The 13020-nt window shown below is 39.1% G+C and overlaps 2 protein-coding genes across 6 annotated transcripts in view; both read right to left on the bottom strand.

The window, feature by feature from the left end:
* The window catches only part of LOC135428571 (zinc finger protein 814), a 240866-nt gene that overhangs the window by 150 nt on the left and 227696 nt on the right, over positions 1-13020 (bottom strand). The window lies entirely within an intron of this gene.
* The window catches only part of step (cytohesin steppke), a 46173-nt gene that overhangs the window by 9697 nt on the left and 23456 nt on the right, over positions 1-13020 (bottom strand). Inside the window, exon 2 of one of the 3 annotated variants that reach the window (XM_064682664.1) lies at positions 2687-4023. The exons of the other annotated variants lie outside the window; for them this stretch is intronic. Within the exon in view, the coding sequence (XP_064538734.1) occupies positions 2687-3838 (1152 nt within the window). The 5' untranslated portion in view covers positions 3839-4023. The remainder of the gene's footprint in view (positions 1-2686; positions 4024-13020) is intronic. 3 annotated transcript variants of the gene reach the window in all.

Below are 13020 nucleotides of genomic sequence, written 5' to 3'. Positions count from 1 at the left end.
CTTCAGCAATACAAGTGAATATAAAAATAGATGAAATAGTCGGGAATGCATCATCTGCAAACACTCGTATAATTTGCGGAAATGACAACAGCGACAATTGTTGCTAAAAATACAAAAATAAATAAAGACTGGAGAAAATAAATGCTGTTTACGCTCTGCACAAAATTTCAACAAGACTGGGCGTTAAGCTGCATTCAGAATTGTATTCATTTCGCATTCACAGTCACAAGTGCGAATCATTTGCATGTATCCAAAGCGGCGACTGGCGCCAAATGGACGAACAAAATTCGTTTCACTTGAAATCATTTTTGTGATTTGTTCAAGTGCTAAAAATATAAACTCGAAAAAAAATGGAGAAGGTAATTCATAGCGAAATTTATTTAATTGAATTATGCGCATAGAGACGAGTACCTGACACGGCATGGGTCCATACGCGGGGTCAAGACAAAGGAAACTGCTGCTCGAGTATATCAAACAGCATTCATGCTGTATGTAATATGATCTATTCAAAGAGGCGTGACAAATTTGTCAAACATACAATTGAAGTGAACGAACGAGGCCGCTCACTAGCTGTAAATGTATCTGTGCGAGTCGTATCTGTAGCACATTTAAGATACAGTTGCTGCACTCAAGTGTCTAGTTATTTGTCAGCCTGTTGACGCTTGACTTGGCGAGAGAGCCACGAGACCGGAACATATCAATTGCCCCCCAACATATAGCCCCTGGCACTGCGCCTATATGACCTTCTGACTCATTTGCTCAGCCTAACATATAAGTATATGTATCTATATATATATGCAAATCGACAGCGGAATGCCAATTAAATGCGCTGAGAAACAATTGACAACAAGAGAGAGACGAGAGCGAGGGACGGGACAATACAATTCCAAGATCGTTCAGATTCGTCGTCAAGTTTTGAAGTTATGCGATGAGCTCATTCCATTGGAACTTCACACAGCGTAGTGACCCCCCGAGAATTTGCTAATTTTAGATACTTTTTTCCGTTAGGAGTGGGAAAGGGTATTTTTGTATAATCAATTCAATGCGTAATTTCTTTAGTTCTTTGACGTGTGACTTTGCAGTCTTCAAGTCACGGTGACATTTGGGAATTTTAAGCCCAAAGCGTGTCACACAAAAAGTAGAAATAAAAAGAATATCACTAAACAATTTTTAAGATCCATAAACAAAGTAAAGACATTTATAGTTAAATAAAATTTAAATTCAACATAGCTCAATAGATTTGAATTAAGTTCTCGAAAAACTACTAAATTTCTCGATTTTTAATTATGGATTTATGCATATTTTATGGTTCCTTGAAGGCACATGGCTTATCCCTGACAGCTTTATAGATTTTACTATCAAGTTTTACCTCCTTTCCCATGCTTAAAATATCTGAGCATATTCCACGCCGCTTCCGTTGCACATTAAAAATAAAAAACAAAAATGTAACCTTTCAATTAGTGGACCGGCTCTCTGAGATAAAACAGAATTATGTAAATGTTTGAATTTCCAATAAAGTTAAACGATCGACAGGAGTGCCCACAAAATGAACGTTTGCTTCCAAGCTACGCCTGTCGGAGCGTCGGCTGAAGAAAGCATTTAAGACATCATAGAAAATTATATAAAACAAAAGAAAATTGTTAATGAGAAGCGAATAGGGAGGCGAACAATAGCGGGAGAGAGGGAGAGCAACGCCAGAGGGCAACAGGTTCTGAGACGGCATCTCTAATCAAAGAGCAACTACTGGACAAGGGTTATTGATAGCGCACAGCACACGTAAAGCTAATGAACGTCAAGCTTTAAAAATAGCTCGCAATAAAACGACGACGGCGACAGGTAAACAACGACGTCAAAGGTGTGGGAACGCGGCACGAGGAAGTCCAACGAAACAGAATCAATCACGAAACCTGTTTTAATGCAATGCAAATGAATGGAACAAAGTCGAGCATGAAACCGATTGTAATGTCATATCAAAACATACTTTTAAATAGATTTTTATTAACTTTCAATAAAGTATGAATAGAAGAAAAAATGGTAAACAGTGAGTGCAAAGTACTGTCAAATCAAAGTTATTTTCTTCTTGATAACTAAAGAGCAGGCGAGTTAGGAAACCCCTCTAGAAAAGTCAAATATTTACGAACTTTATTTATAAAGTGACAACGGAGGACAATGATGCAAAATGAAATGCGAAAGTATAAAAAAATTTGACTAATATTTGTAATATTCACGGAAAACCGAGGGAATTACAAAATTTTGGTTTATATATAATATGTAGTAATTACGTCAAAAGAAAACGCAAATATGTTTGTTTTTCGACGAACCTTAATGAAGTAACAAGTGGACGACCAGAGTAAAGTAATTTATATAAATAATAGGAGGTAATTAAATCGTTTGAAAATAAATGACGAAACAAGAATAATTGTTTAGCTAAAATATATTTTGATTGGAGTAATTAAGTCTCAGTAGTTGAATTGCCTGAAACGAGCTGAAGACGGCAAAGCTCGTTTGCTTGTTGCTAGCTGCGAGAGATGTGAAATAATGGAATATTTCTAAATATTATGTCCGAATGTTGCTTTGAAATCTCTGATCATATTCTGTTTAAAATAATTATGATATAATTGACGAAACCCATCAAAACAATATCATAAGCACATGCCCAAACACAAACACCTGGATTAACTCATACCTGCGGACGCCTCAGTATGACGACATTGCTCTGCTCGGCATTGTTGCGATTTCGCTCCATGAGCGTTCGGCAACTGTCGCAGAGATTCGCCAGTTGGTTGTTGTTGTTGTTATTGTTGCTGTTGTTGTTGTTGTTCAGCTGTTTGCTGCTGTTGTTGTTGTCCGCGATGCTGTTGTTGTTGTGGCTAAGCGAGTTGCGCTCGGATTCGCTCTGCGAATTGGAGCTGTCATCAATGAAGCGCAAATCGCCCGCCTCAGGTGTCAGCGGTGAGCTGAGCCCCGAGTTGACTGTCTCCCCGTCGACCAGCTCCGGCTCCAGCTGCAGTGCCACATTATCGATGCCATCCTCGGCCACGTCCAGCATGCAGCCAAGCGAGTTGGAGCGCGATTTGCGTGGTGCCTGCGGCGGTCGCCTTGAGATGATCTCGCCCCGCTCATTGAGCAACAGCTCGACGGGCCGCGAGACGATCAGCGTGCGCGTTGTTGTTGTGGTCGTTGTGTGGGTCAGCTCCGAGCGCTTGTTGTAGAGCTGTGTGTGTGGTTCATCGCTGGGCAGACGCAGCAGCTCCACCTTGCGGCTGACATCGCTGCAGCTGACCGTCTCGGTGCTCAACGTGGGACTCGCCGGTGGTGGACTCTCGGCACGCAACGAGGTCACCTTGTAATTGGCCACGCTGGTGAACGGCGACAGCGAGGGCGAGCGGGGCGAGCGAGGCGTGCAGCTGGGCGTCGGTGTTGATGGCAACGGCTCCACATGCACTTTGGGCGAATCCTTTTTGCCCGCCAAGCTGCCCAGATTGCAGAAGCAGCGCGCACAGACGCTGCTGCTGATGGTGGTGCTGCTGCTGTTGCCGCTGCCCCCGCTGCTGGTGGCATTGCCCAAGAGCCGGCGACGATCCTCCTCAGCCGTCGTCGTCAGCGCTGGTATGTAAAAGGTGCTGCTGCTGCGACTGCCGGGCAGACCAACGCCACCAACGCCACCGGCTGGCGGCGTTGTAGCTCCGGCAACGCTGGCGGTGCTCAGATCGAAGCAGCTGCGCTGCAATTGCTGCTTGCTGCCAAAGCTGCCGCTCTTCTTGCTCTTCGGCTGGCGGCGCAGCGAGCTGAACCAGTTGCTGAAGCTGGGACGCTTCTGGTGCAGCGACGTCGTCATGACTGTCGGCCAATTGCTCACTTCCGTTCGCTCAGTCTTTTTTATGGCTTTTCTTTATATTTTTTTTTATTTTTGTATTGCAACCCGAAAACGGGTTATCCGTATGCGCTGTCCCGCTCCCTTCTGCTATTTGGCCTTTGACTTTGATTCTTGGTTAATTATTTTGGCTTCTTCATCGCGCGACTCTGAAAATTGTAGAGTTTTGTTTTTTGGGTGATTTTACCGTCTTCTGCTGCGTAGGGAACTCGCAGCAATTTACAAGTACAAAAGGCGCGATGCGTTGAGAAACTGTATACCATAAATTCATTAGCTAATTATTATGATGCCGAGCAGCTCAAGCCCACAAAGTGCCCCCGACAGGAAGTGTCAGACAGGACAGGCCACAACCTCAGAAATTGAATTTCTTTTCGTCGCACAACATTTTTCGGGTTTCCCATGCCTGCGGTACAGGGCACTCGAAGGCAAGGCGCAGACACAAAACAAATTACGCTAATGGCGTACAGGTTAAGAAGGTGCTGGCGTTTGTTAATCCCAGCGACAGGACGACGACAAGGACAACGACACAATTTTTTAGCCGCCACTGACTCACGTGTGATTTGTGGAAGGCATGCAAACACTTCTGCAGTTTTCAGGCGTTGCGGGACAGGAACAAATGGAGACGCAACATAGCACATAGCCCATAGCCTATTGTCCCCAGACCGTGATTTATTGCGTTTCTTTTCTTCCGCTGTGTTCTAATGTTTGTTTTGTTCCCTTTGCCATTTACGTTTCGTTTCGTTACGTTACGTTTCGTTTAACGGAAGGAACTCTGAACGATAAAGCCGGCGAATTGTTTTTGGACAGCCAAACTCTAATTGGAGGCATGTTGGCCATGTGGCACAATCTCCATGGCAAATAATGGATGATGCCTCGGATTAAGTCGGTTAGCCAGCAAAAGTCACTGAGCCATATGCAACAAACATTTCTTTGCCAAGACATTTTCTCAAAGCTTATTATAATTTATGACATATTCCCTGAGTACATCTGTATACATATGTCCGTGACTTTAAGCAAGCGTATGTTTTTATTAATCACAGACCGGAGAAATACACTGCAATCCAGGAATTAGAATGGAACATGTGGAATACAAATGTGCGTGGGGAAATTTTATCAATGTCCCTAAATATACAGGCCTATCTCATAAAGAACATAGTTTAAAAGATATCGGATATAAAACGAGTGAGAAAGAAGTGTGCAGAGGAAGGAATTTCCTAGATGATCCATTCCCATCGTCTATAAACTAGTTTTGTGAGGCTTTTGTATGAAAAATGTTGCCTGCAATTGTTTGTATTTATCATTTGATTTATTTACTAAGATAAGAAGAGATTGTAAAAGAAAACCTAACTTCCGGGCGAAAGATCATTGGAACAGGAAGAAAGAGGACGCAACTGCCTTAAATGTTTCTTTCATGTTAGTTATATCTCATTATCAGCCAATCGCAGCATTTGCATTGAAACGAACTTTAAATAATTGTAATTATTTAAAGCTTTCTCGATCAAATATATGTTAGGTACAAGTTAAAGGCAAATGAATTGGCAATTGTCGTGAATTAAATAAAAGGAATAAAATATTGTGAAATTTATACTTCTAATAGATTTTGAAATATTATCAATTATTGCTCAATCAACAATAGCAGTAGCACAAATCTTTTCTAATCAAATATGAATTGAAACAGTTTAAAACTTATTGCAAAATGTATTTGCACCACACCTGCAATATCTTCTCGATTATACCTAAGTATATATTAACTGAAGCACGTACACCCAATCGTTTATATATTAGACATTTTGTTAGCTAATATTATGCTTAAAGTCCCTACATTATTTTCCCCAAATTTATTACTTTCACACATTTGAAAGCCTCTAGAAACTGTTTACTTATTTCTGCAATGTCAAAGCCCTTGCAGTCCCCAGAGTCCCATTCGAGGCCGTGACAAGGCAGACGACTCTATTCCAAAGGGAATTAAACACGTCGAAAACATGAACAACAATTTACCTGCCACGCCCACGCACACAACATTGGCAACTTTAAATTACGTGTAACTCGGCATTATGGAGAACCTACAGCCTTCAACCTTTTGCATCCTACGGTAGCGTGAACGTGATTTGGTTGCACAAACAACAACAATCAAATCAATCTCAATCTTTATATATTTCTCTACCTCACTTTTAGATGTACTTCGTTTCTATTTATGTGTATATGCCACAATAAAAGGCGCGCCGGCGTTGAGAACAAGAAGAAGAGCAAAATAAGAAAACGCTGAGCAAAAGACGAAACAGAACAAACGCAGCGCAGGTGAATGCCACAAAGGTATTAACAAGAAGCAAATGAAATTTGTAAACAAACTATCAATCAAACAAATGAGCTGAATAAACACAGACAACGCAGAGCGAGAGAGCGCTAGAGAGAGGGAGAGAGAGATGAGAGTATCTATGTGCTTAGAGATATTTAGTCAGACAGAAGCTTCTCAGATGCAGGCAACAGATACCAATCCGACAGGCTCAAGTGGCCAAAACAAAGCTGCGATTGCTACCTGTGAAAATTTCAGCTCTGTGGCACAACAAAAGTCTTCAAGTGTGCGTGTGTATGCTTTGTGTGTGCGTGTGTGTATGTGCGCTTATGTGTGGGCAGGAAATGCGCTTTGGCTATGCCAAACTAATATGGCATGTAAAATTTTCCCGGTTTGTGTTAAACTTTTGTTCAACATGATGAATGGGCTAAAAGGAAAAGCAAAGAAAATAAATAAAGAAAATTCCGCTTGTCAGACGGTAGTTGGCAGCTGGGCTGCGCCCCTACAAAAATAGGCGTGGCATGGCGCATGCAATTTATCTTGACATTTTAATCTTGCCATTGTAAGCACTGAAAACAACAAGTACAACTATCGCGCCAAGTGTTACCAATGCAAGCGTCTGTCTGGCCAACGCCTTTGGGTTAACACGCTCTTTAACCCTCTACTGGCCCGGCCTGCATCGTTCCCCTGGAATCCAATTAGACAATCAGACACATAAACAATGGTTGGGCAGCCAAAAAACACACACAATAAAATTAAAAGAAATACAAGAAGGAATCTGTGCTGAAGTATGCTGAAAAAAGAGATATCCTGGAGACAGCTCTAAGACAACTTTTACTTGCTTCCGAACGATTCAGAATTTAAGGAATGCGTTTAAGACTATGAAAGATAAACAACATAAAGAATTTGGCTAATTTCTATTGTCATGTAACTTACACCTTTTTTCATGAATAGTTTTTGAAACGTTCAGAATAAGGATATATTAAGCAAATATATACATTACTAAGAATAAAAATTGGATTCTTAAGAAATTCGATCACAATTATCAAGATATTCCAACTTGGGCTTTCTAGAACTTTTACTAGCTGCGATCGACAGACTATATATAGATAAGTTTTATATTTTATGGAGTCTGCCCATATCTATACTTTTAAATTCTATTGTTATCTCACCCATCTGTAATAGTTACAGGGTATAGACGACTCGCGCAGTCACCAGCTGCTCGCAATTCAGACCCTCAGCTGCTGTGGTAAAGGAAGCTCGCATTCGTTTTTCGCATACGGATTTGGCTTTGTTTTTGGATCTGTTGCCATTTGCTCTGCTTCTGACTTTCACTTTCGTCAGCAGAATGCAATTAAAGGCAAGCTTGCGCGGCACATTTGCGACTATGTTTTTCCATTTGTGCGGTTCTTTTGTCTGTGCCACTAAATGTATCTCAGAGTTTGTATGTATCTTTAAGTACGCATCTATATGTACAAATTTACGAGCGAGGCGCCGGCTCGGTCATTGCTCGTTGTTGGCATGTCTAGAAGTCGCATTTGCCCGGGAAAGTGTGCAAAATGCTTTTATTCCGGCGCGCATTTTCTTTTGGCTCGGTGTATTGATTGGGTCTCTGCTGTGCGTGAAAATACGCGAACACTTTAAGGAAGGTAAGAGGGGCTTTTCACTCTTATAAATTGTAAGCTCCTTATGGGCCTCTTCTATATTTTTCACTTGAAAATATTTAGTCGGTTGGCTGTTTAAATGCACTTAAATGACATAAGTGAATTAAAAGTTGGACAAATTAAAGGGTATCGAATGCTTGTTATTATTATACATTATCTTCTCACTTCTTTTTATTCTAATCTTTTCAGCGAAACAAGGTCGCAAAAGTTGGCCACTTTTACTCGTCGGAAAATAGAAAAATCATAGAGAAAATTTTTTTAGGGAAAAATGGTTTGTCAAAAAAATAAAACCATAAGATCTAAGTTGTCTGCCTGTTAATACTTTTCTACTTTCCGAAACTGCAAGAAATGTAGGAATTTAAAAGCAAAACCTTTCACTTTTTTTGCAGTTTTTTATGCATTTTAACAAAAGTTTCTTGACAAATTTATTAACGTGCATATATCTGGGGGACATCATTGCCCAACACTACCCATGAACTAGTATTTTATAGCACTGTTTTTCAATGTAATCTTACAAGTGTAAGGAATAATAGGATTTACCAATTCTAATCATGTGGCATGTCTTTCGCCTTTGGATATAATAAATGCTCTAGAAGATAAACAAGTGACCAGTGCTGGTAAGTGCAGCACACACACATTATATACATAGGGGCAGCTGTTGCCTCAAGGGAGGTCTTCCACATCGCCTCGTTTATTGTGCGTGTGTTTGTCTGTATCTGTATCTGTATCTATTTCTATGATTATGGATATTGCTCATTAGGCTGATGGCTGCCAAGGCAGCATCAAAGTTTGCTTATTATTATTTATTTATACGAGCCAGACAGTCAGCTAATTTCAGACCGACTGACCGCATGCCATTTATGCGATGAGAAAACCTCCAAAAACTGCCAGAAATTTTGTTTGCTGTCAGCTGCGAGCACTTTTTCTCTTCTCCAGCACAAAATGTAAATGGGTAAACGAAACAAAACAAAAAACAGCGCCAAATTTGCATCTTTCTCGATATAGAAAAATGACGCAACTAGATGAAAATCGAAAAATAAAATATCCATAAATATGTATCTATATCCTACATATGGCAAAAGTTTATGTTGCAGCGTCAGTCACTGTAAATTGCTTTTTGTTTTATTTGGCATTTTAGATTTCTACATCGTTTCTTCTTGCTTTTATACTTTGTATTGTGAAAGAAGTAAAAGCGGGGTATACCGGGCCAAGCTAATTGAATTTCGCGCTGCAAATATTTTAGCCCTGGAAAATATCTATCTACAAGTCCCACAAACTTATGTAAGGATTAACTAATTTGGTTATTAAGAGTACTGATGATATTTTCCTCGATAATACTAACTCACTCCAAAAACAGAGTATATTCTAGTCAGTAGTTTTTTTAAATTTATGTATTATTATTATGTTTTTACGATGCCTGGATTTTTTTGTGATTGCCAAAAGTAAATAAACTCCGACAAGTTTTAACCATTAGCCAAAAAAGAAAAGAAACGCGTTTCTGTTTTTAAATTTGTGATAAAGAATTTCATAGAAAATTAAATAAAAGCTTTTAATGAATGAGAAGTCTTAGGCAGGCATCTTGAGGGAGTTTATGGCACACACATTTGTGGAATTTGGAAATAAACCAAAAGGCGAGGCTATAAATTCCCAAAGAAGAAAAAACTGGCAACTAGAAAAGTTAAATTGAAATAATTTTAATATAAATAGATATAAATTAAAAACGAAATACAAGCTGCAGACTGAAGTTGAAATAGAATTTTATTTGAAAATCTCATAAGCAAAATAAAATATTTGTGACCTGTTTTGACACACAAAATCAAAAATAGAAAATGTGCAAATTGCATTAATTACAGACAGGCACATGTGTTGGACTACAAAGAGATCGTTTTCCCAACTCACTGAAGCATTAAACTACGAGTTCGTTGGCCCAATTTGGCAACAGGCGACAATAAACAGTAGCCGAAAAGAAAACCCAACAACAATCACACCACAAGAACATAGCCAAAAAGTCGCCGACAGTCTGTCTATGTAAATGTGTTTTTAATTAAATGCCTTTTGTTGTGGGCTCAACAAATATTTCTGTAAGCCAAAAGCAAGGGGAAACAGAACCCATTCAGCCTAAAGCTAATGCGGGCCCAGAACTAACTTCTACCTGTATATGTACCTGTACCTGTAGACCTGGCTTCGCATTGTCTTTAGCCATTCCTCAACTGTTATGCGGCTACGTGCTGACCAATTTCAATGTGAAACTAATTATTTTGGCGGGCATTTCCCACAGCTCATTTAAGATACGGCAACGCATACTGAATTGGCGAGTATTTATTTTCCAATGTAATTTACACAGATACAGATACTCGCATTCTGTAGACACACAACAAAGCACATTTTTGTAATGCTTAGAACAAAAACTAGCTATAAGGCAATGGGTAATTTTTTCTCTCTTTATTTCTTTGGAATTTCTATTGTATACCATAAAATGGCAGTTACACGCGTTTTGCATATTAAACAACAAACACGAAACACACACACACGCACACAAACAGACAGAACACGCTCAGATACATGTGGATAGTCGAGTATCTGTGGGATAGCAGCACATGGGTGCCATGCGTCAGTTTTATGGCGCCTGCCTTCGTCATTGAAGCAGCAACAGGTGCACTGACTCCTATAACAAACATTATGCGCCGCGCTCAACCCTCTCAGTCCCTCGAGACCACCTGCCCTATACACATACACCTAGATACTTAGTGGCTTTTATGCCGTTTATTGATTGGGGCTTTCCGTTTCTGTATCTGTTTATGCATTGTATCTGCCATCAACTGTGCCAAATGGTTCATGTTATTTGGCCTAATTGACTTTGGCGAAGGGGCAAAGCTTGCTTAATTTTCGCTACGGTCTCACTGTTTTCGAGTTAGCACAACAGAATCAGCTTGATCGGAAATATATGAAAAAAGCTGCGAATGGAACAATCGAATAAACATATATGATGACAGTATTATTGTCGCATATGTAAACGGGCACACCTTAAATGACTGTAAATTCGGTTTCAATGACCAGAGTGAACAACTTTTATGATTTACTGTTGAGCAGCTACTGAGATATCGATAATTATTGGCAATATCAAACATCAGATCAGACTAATAAACAAAATAGTTGAGGCCGACAAATAGGTCTTGTCCTTCGTATCGACACAACTGTGATGAAATTAAAGTCCAAAGATCTAATTTTAGTCCAGCAGTAATTGCACTATTTATTCGCCACAAGCTTGCTGTTTGTTTTTAAAGGCCATGGTTCAAGGGCACATATGAAATTTAATTTTCTAAATTGATAGAAACATTGATTGATTGGCACGATGTGAAATTTTATAAGTACACATCTAAACTGACAATTCCCTTACCTAACAGAATTCAATAGGTAGCGCAATTGTGAAAGTAATGGTATAATGTTTGAAAGCGTTCTAAATGAACCTAAATTGTTCGATTTGAAATTGTATGGCAACTTAAAATCCATTCGCTTCCATACCATATCGTTTAGTTTAGTTTGTTACACGTTTCAGAACCAAAATTTTACTATTTAGTAAAGTTGCTTTTAAAATGAAAAAATATTTAATATTATTTTTAATATTCGCTGTTCTGAGTTCCTTCGAGACTTTAGTAAGTAAACTATTCGCACCCCATAAATAATTTACACACTAACTAGTATTTTCCAAAGCCCTGCGACAAAAATCAATTGGAACTTCAATGCGATTGCAGTGAACTTTCAAAGATTTGTGCTGTGAATAGGCAAAGATTTATGAACAGCAACATTTCTGCGACATTCTTTCAAAGAATACAAAACACATATTATTATATTGAAAGAAGTGAAAAAGTTAGTTGGTTTGGAGCTGCGCAAGAATGTCATCGCCTCGGAGCCCATCTGATTCGTCTGGAATCTGCTGAAGATTATGAAGCCGTAGTGGGAAATTTGCAGGATTCAAAACATTACTGGACCGACACTAACAATCTTGTATCGAATGAGAGCTTTAATTCATTAACTACGGGCAATGAGCCTCTTTACTTCAATTGGCATAAAGATGAACCGAATAAAGATAAGCTTAACCGTTGCGTGGAGCTAGACAGAGATAATGGAGGTACACACATGAGAGTCACAAGGTGCGACACATTAAATAATTTTATCTGTCAATTGTAATAAATAATAACGAAAATAAGCAATAACTGGGATGTATACAATTAATTTAAATAAAAGAATGAATAGCAAACAAAGTTTGAAGCATGAAAATACCAAAAGCAATCCTGCTCAAGATTTCTCTAATAGTTTAGTATTATAGTGCATTATAATATTAACTGACTATTATTCTTACGGAAGCCAGAACAGAGATAATGAAATCGTTTGGGGATAGTAGCCGAAACTTAAATATCTAGATGTTTCTTCTATAACATGTCTTGGCTTTGATGACCTACTAAACACTAAGAAGATAAACGTGACATCTAGCTTTTAGCCTCTACGAAGAGGAAAGTTTCCTTCGTGTATTTTCAGGCATACCAAATTAAATTAATATAACATTACCAAGCATTAGTGTCGTGCCACGGTGGAAGAAATACTTTGGTTTTACTATCGATTCACATTTTGATTGAGTATCATGTCTTGGAAAATCGTGCAATATTCGATGCTCTTAGGAATGATATTAGCCATTAGTAATTTAGCAGGAAGTTTAGTAAGTGTTGCATCCTAAATGATAACTAATTATGTGTACAATTTTTATATACATTTTCTTTCTTTAAGAGTAATCTCTGTGACCACCAATGTAATAAATATTGTACCGAGACGTTTCAGCCAAAACTAAAGCAGATGGTTCACATAGGAACTTGTGGGGCCGCAAATTCAAATTCTGCCAGCCGTTCTTTAGATAAACTTAACAAATCAAAAGATCAAATAATAATAAGCGGGGCTCACTTTAAGCGATTCAATGGCAGATTCTATCACAGAACAAATGAGCAAAATAAGCTCAGTTGGTATGAAGCGGTTCACAGGTGTCATCAGCTGCACTCGCATTTGTATGGTATCAGAGATGAGGCTGAGTTCGAAACGATGATCGAGGATCTGAAACTCGACTGGGGAAACAATTATTGGATCGATATAACTGACCTTGACGTTAAGCATGATTATCACTCATTTTGTAGTGGCGAAAT

Source organism: Drosophila montana, unplaced genomic scaffold (genome assembly GCF_035044405.1).
Source record: "Drosophila montana isolate Dmon_TW-CO22-7 unplaced genomic scaffold, ASM3504440v1 contig_1408_1, whole genome shotgun sequence".
NCBI classification, from domain to species: domain Eukaryota; kingdom Metazoa; phylum Arthropoda; class Insecta; order Diptera; family Drosophilidae; genus Drosophila; species Drosophila montana.
Note: the sequence above shows the minus strand (reverse complement) of the source record. Positions and strands in the feature narration are given on the sequence as shown.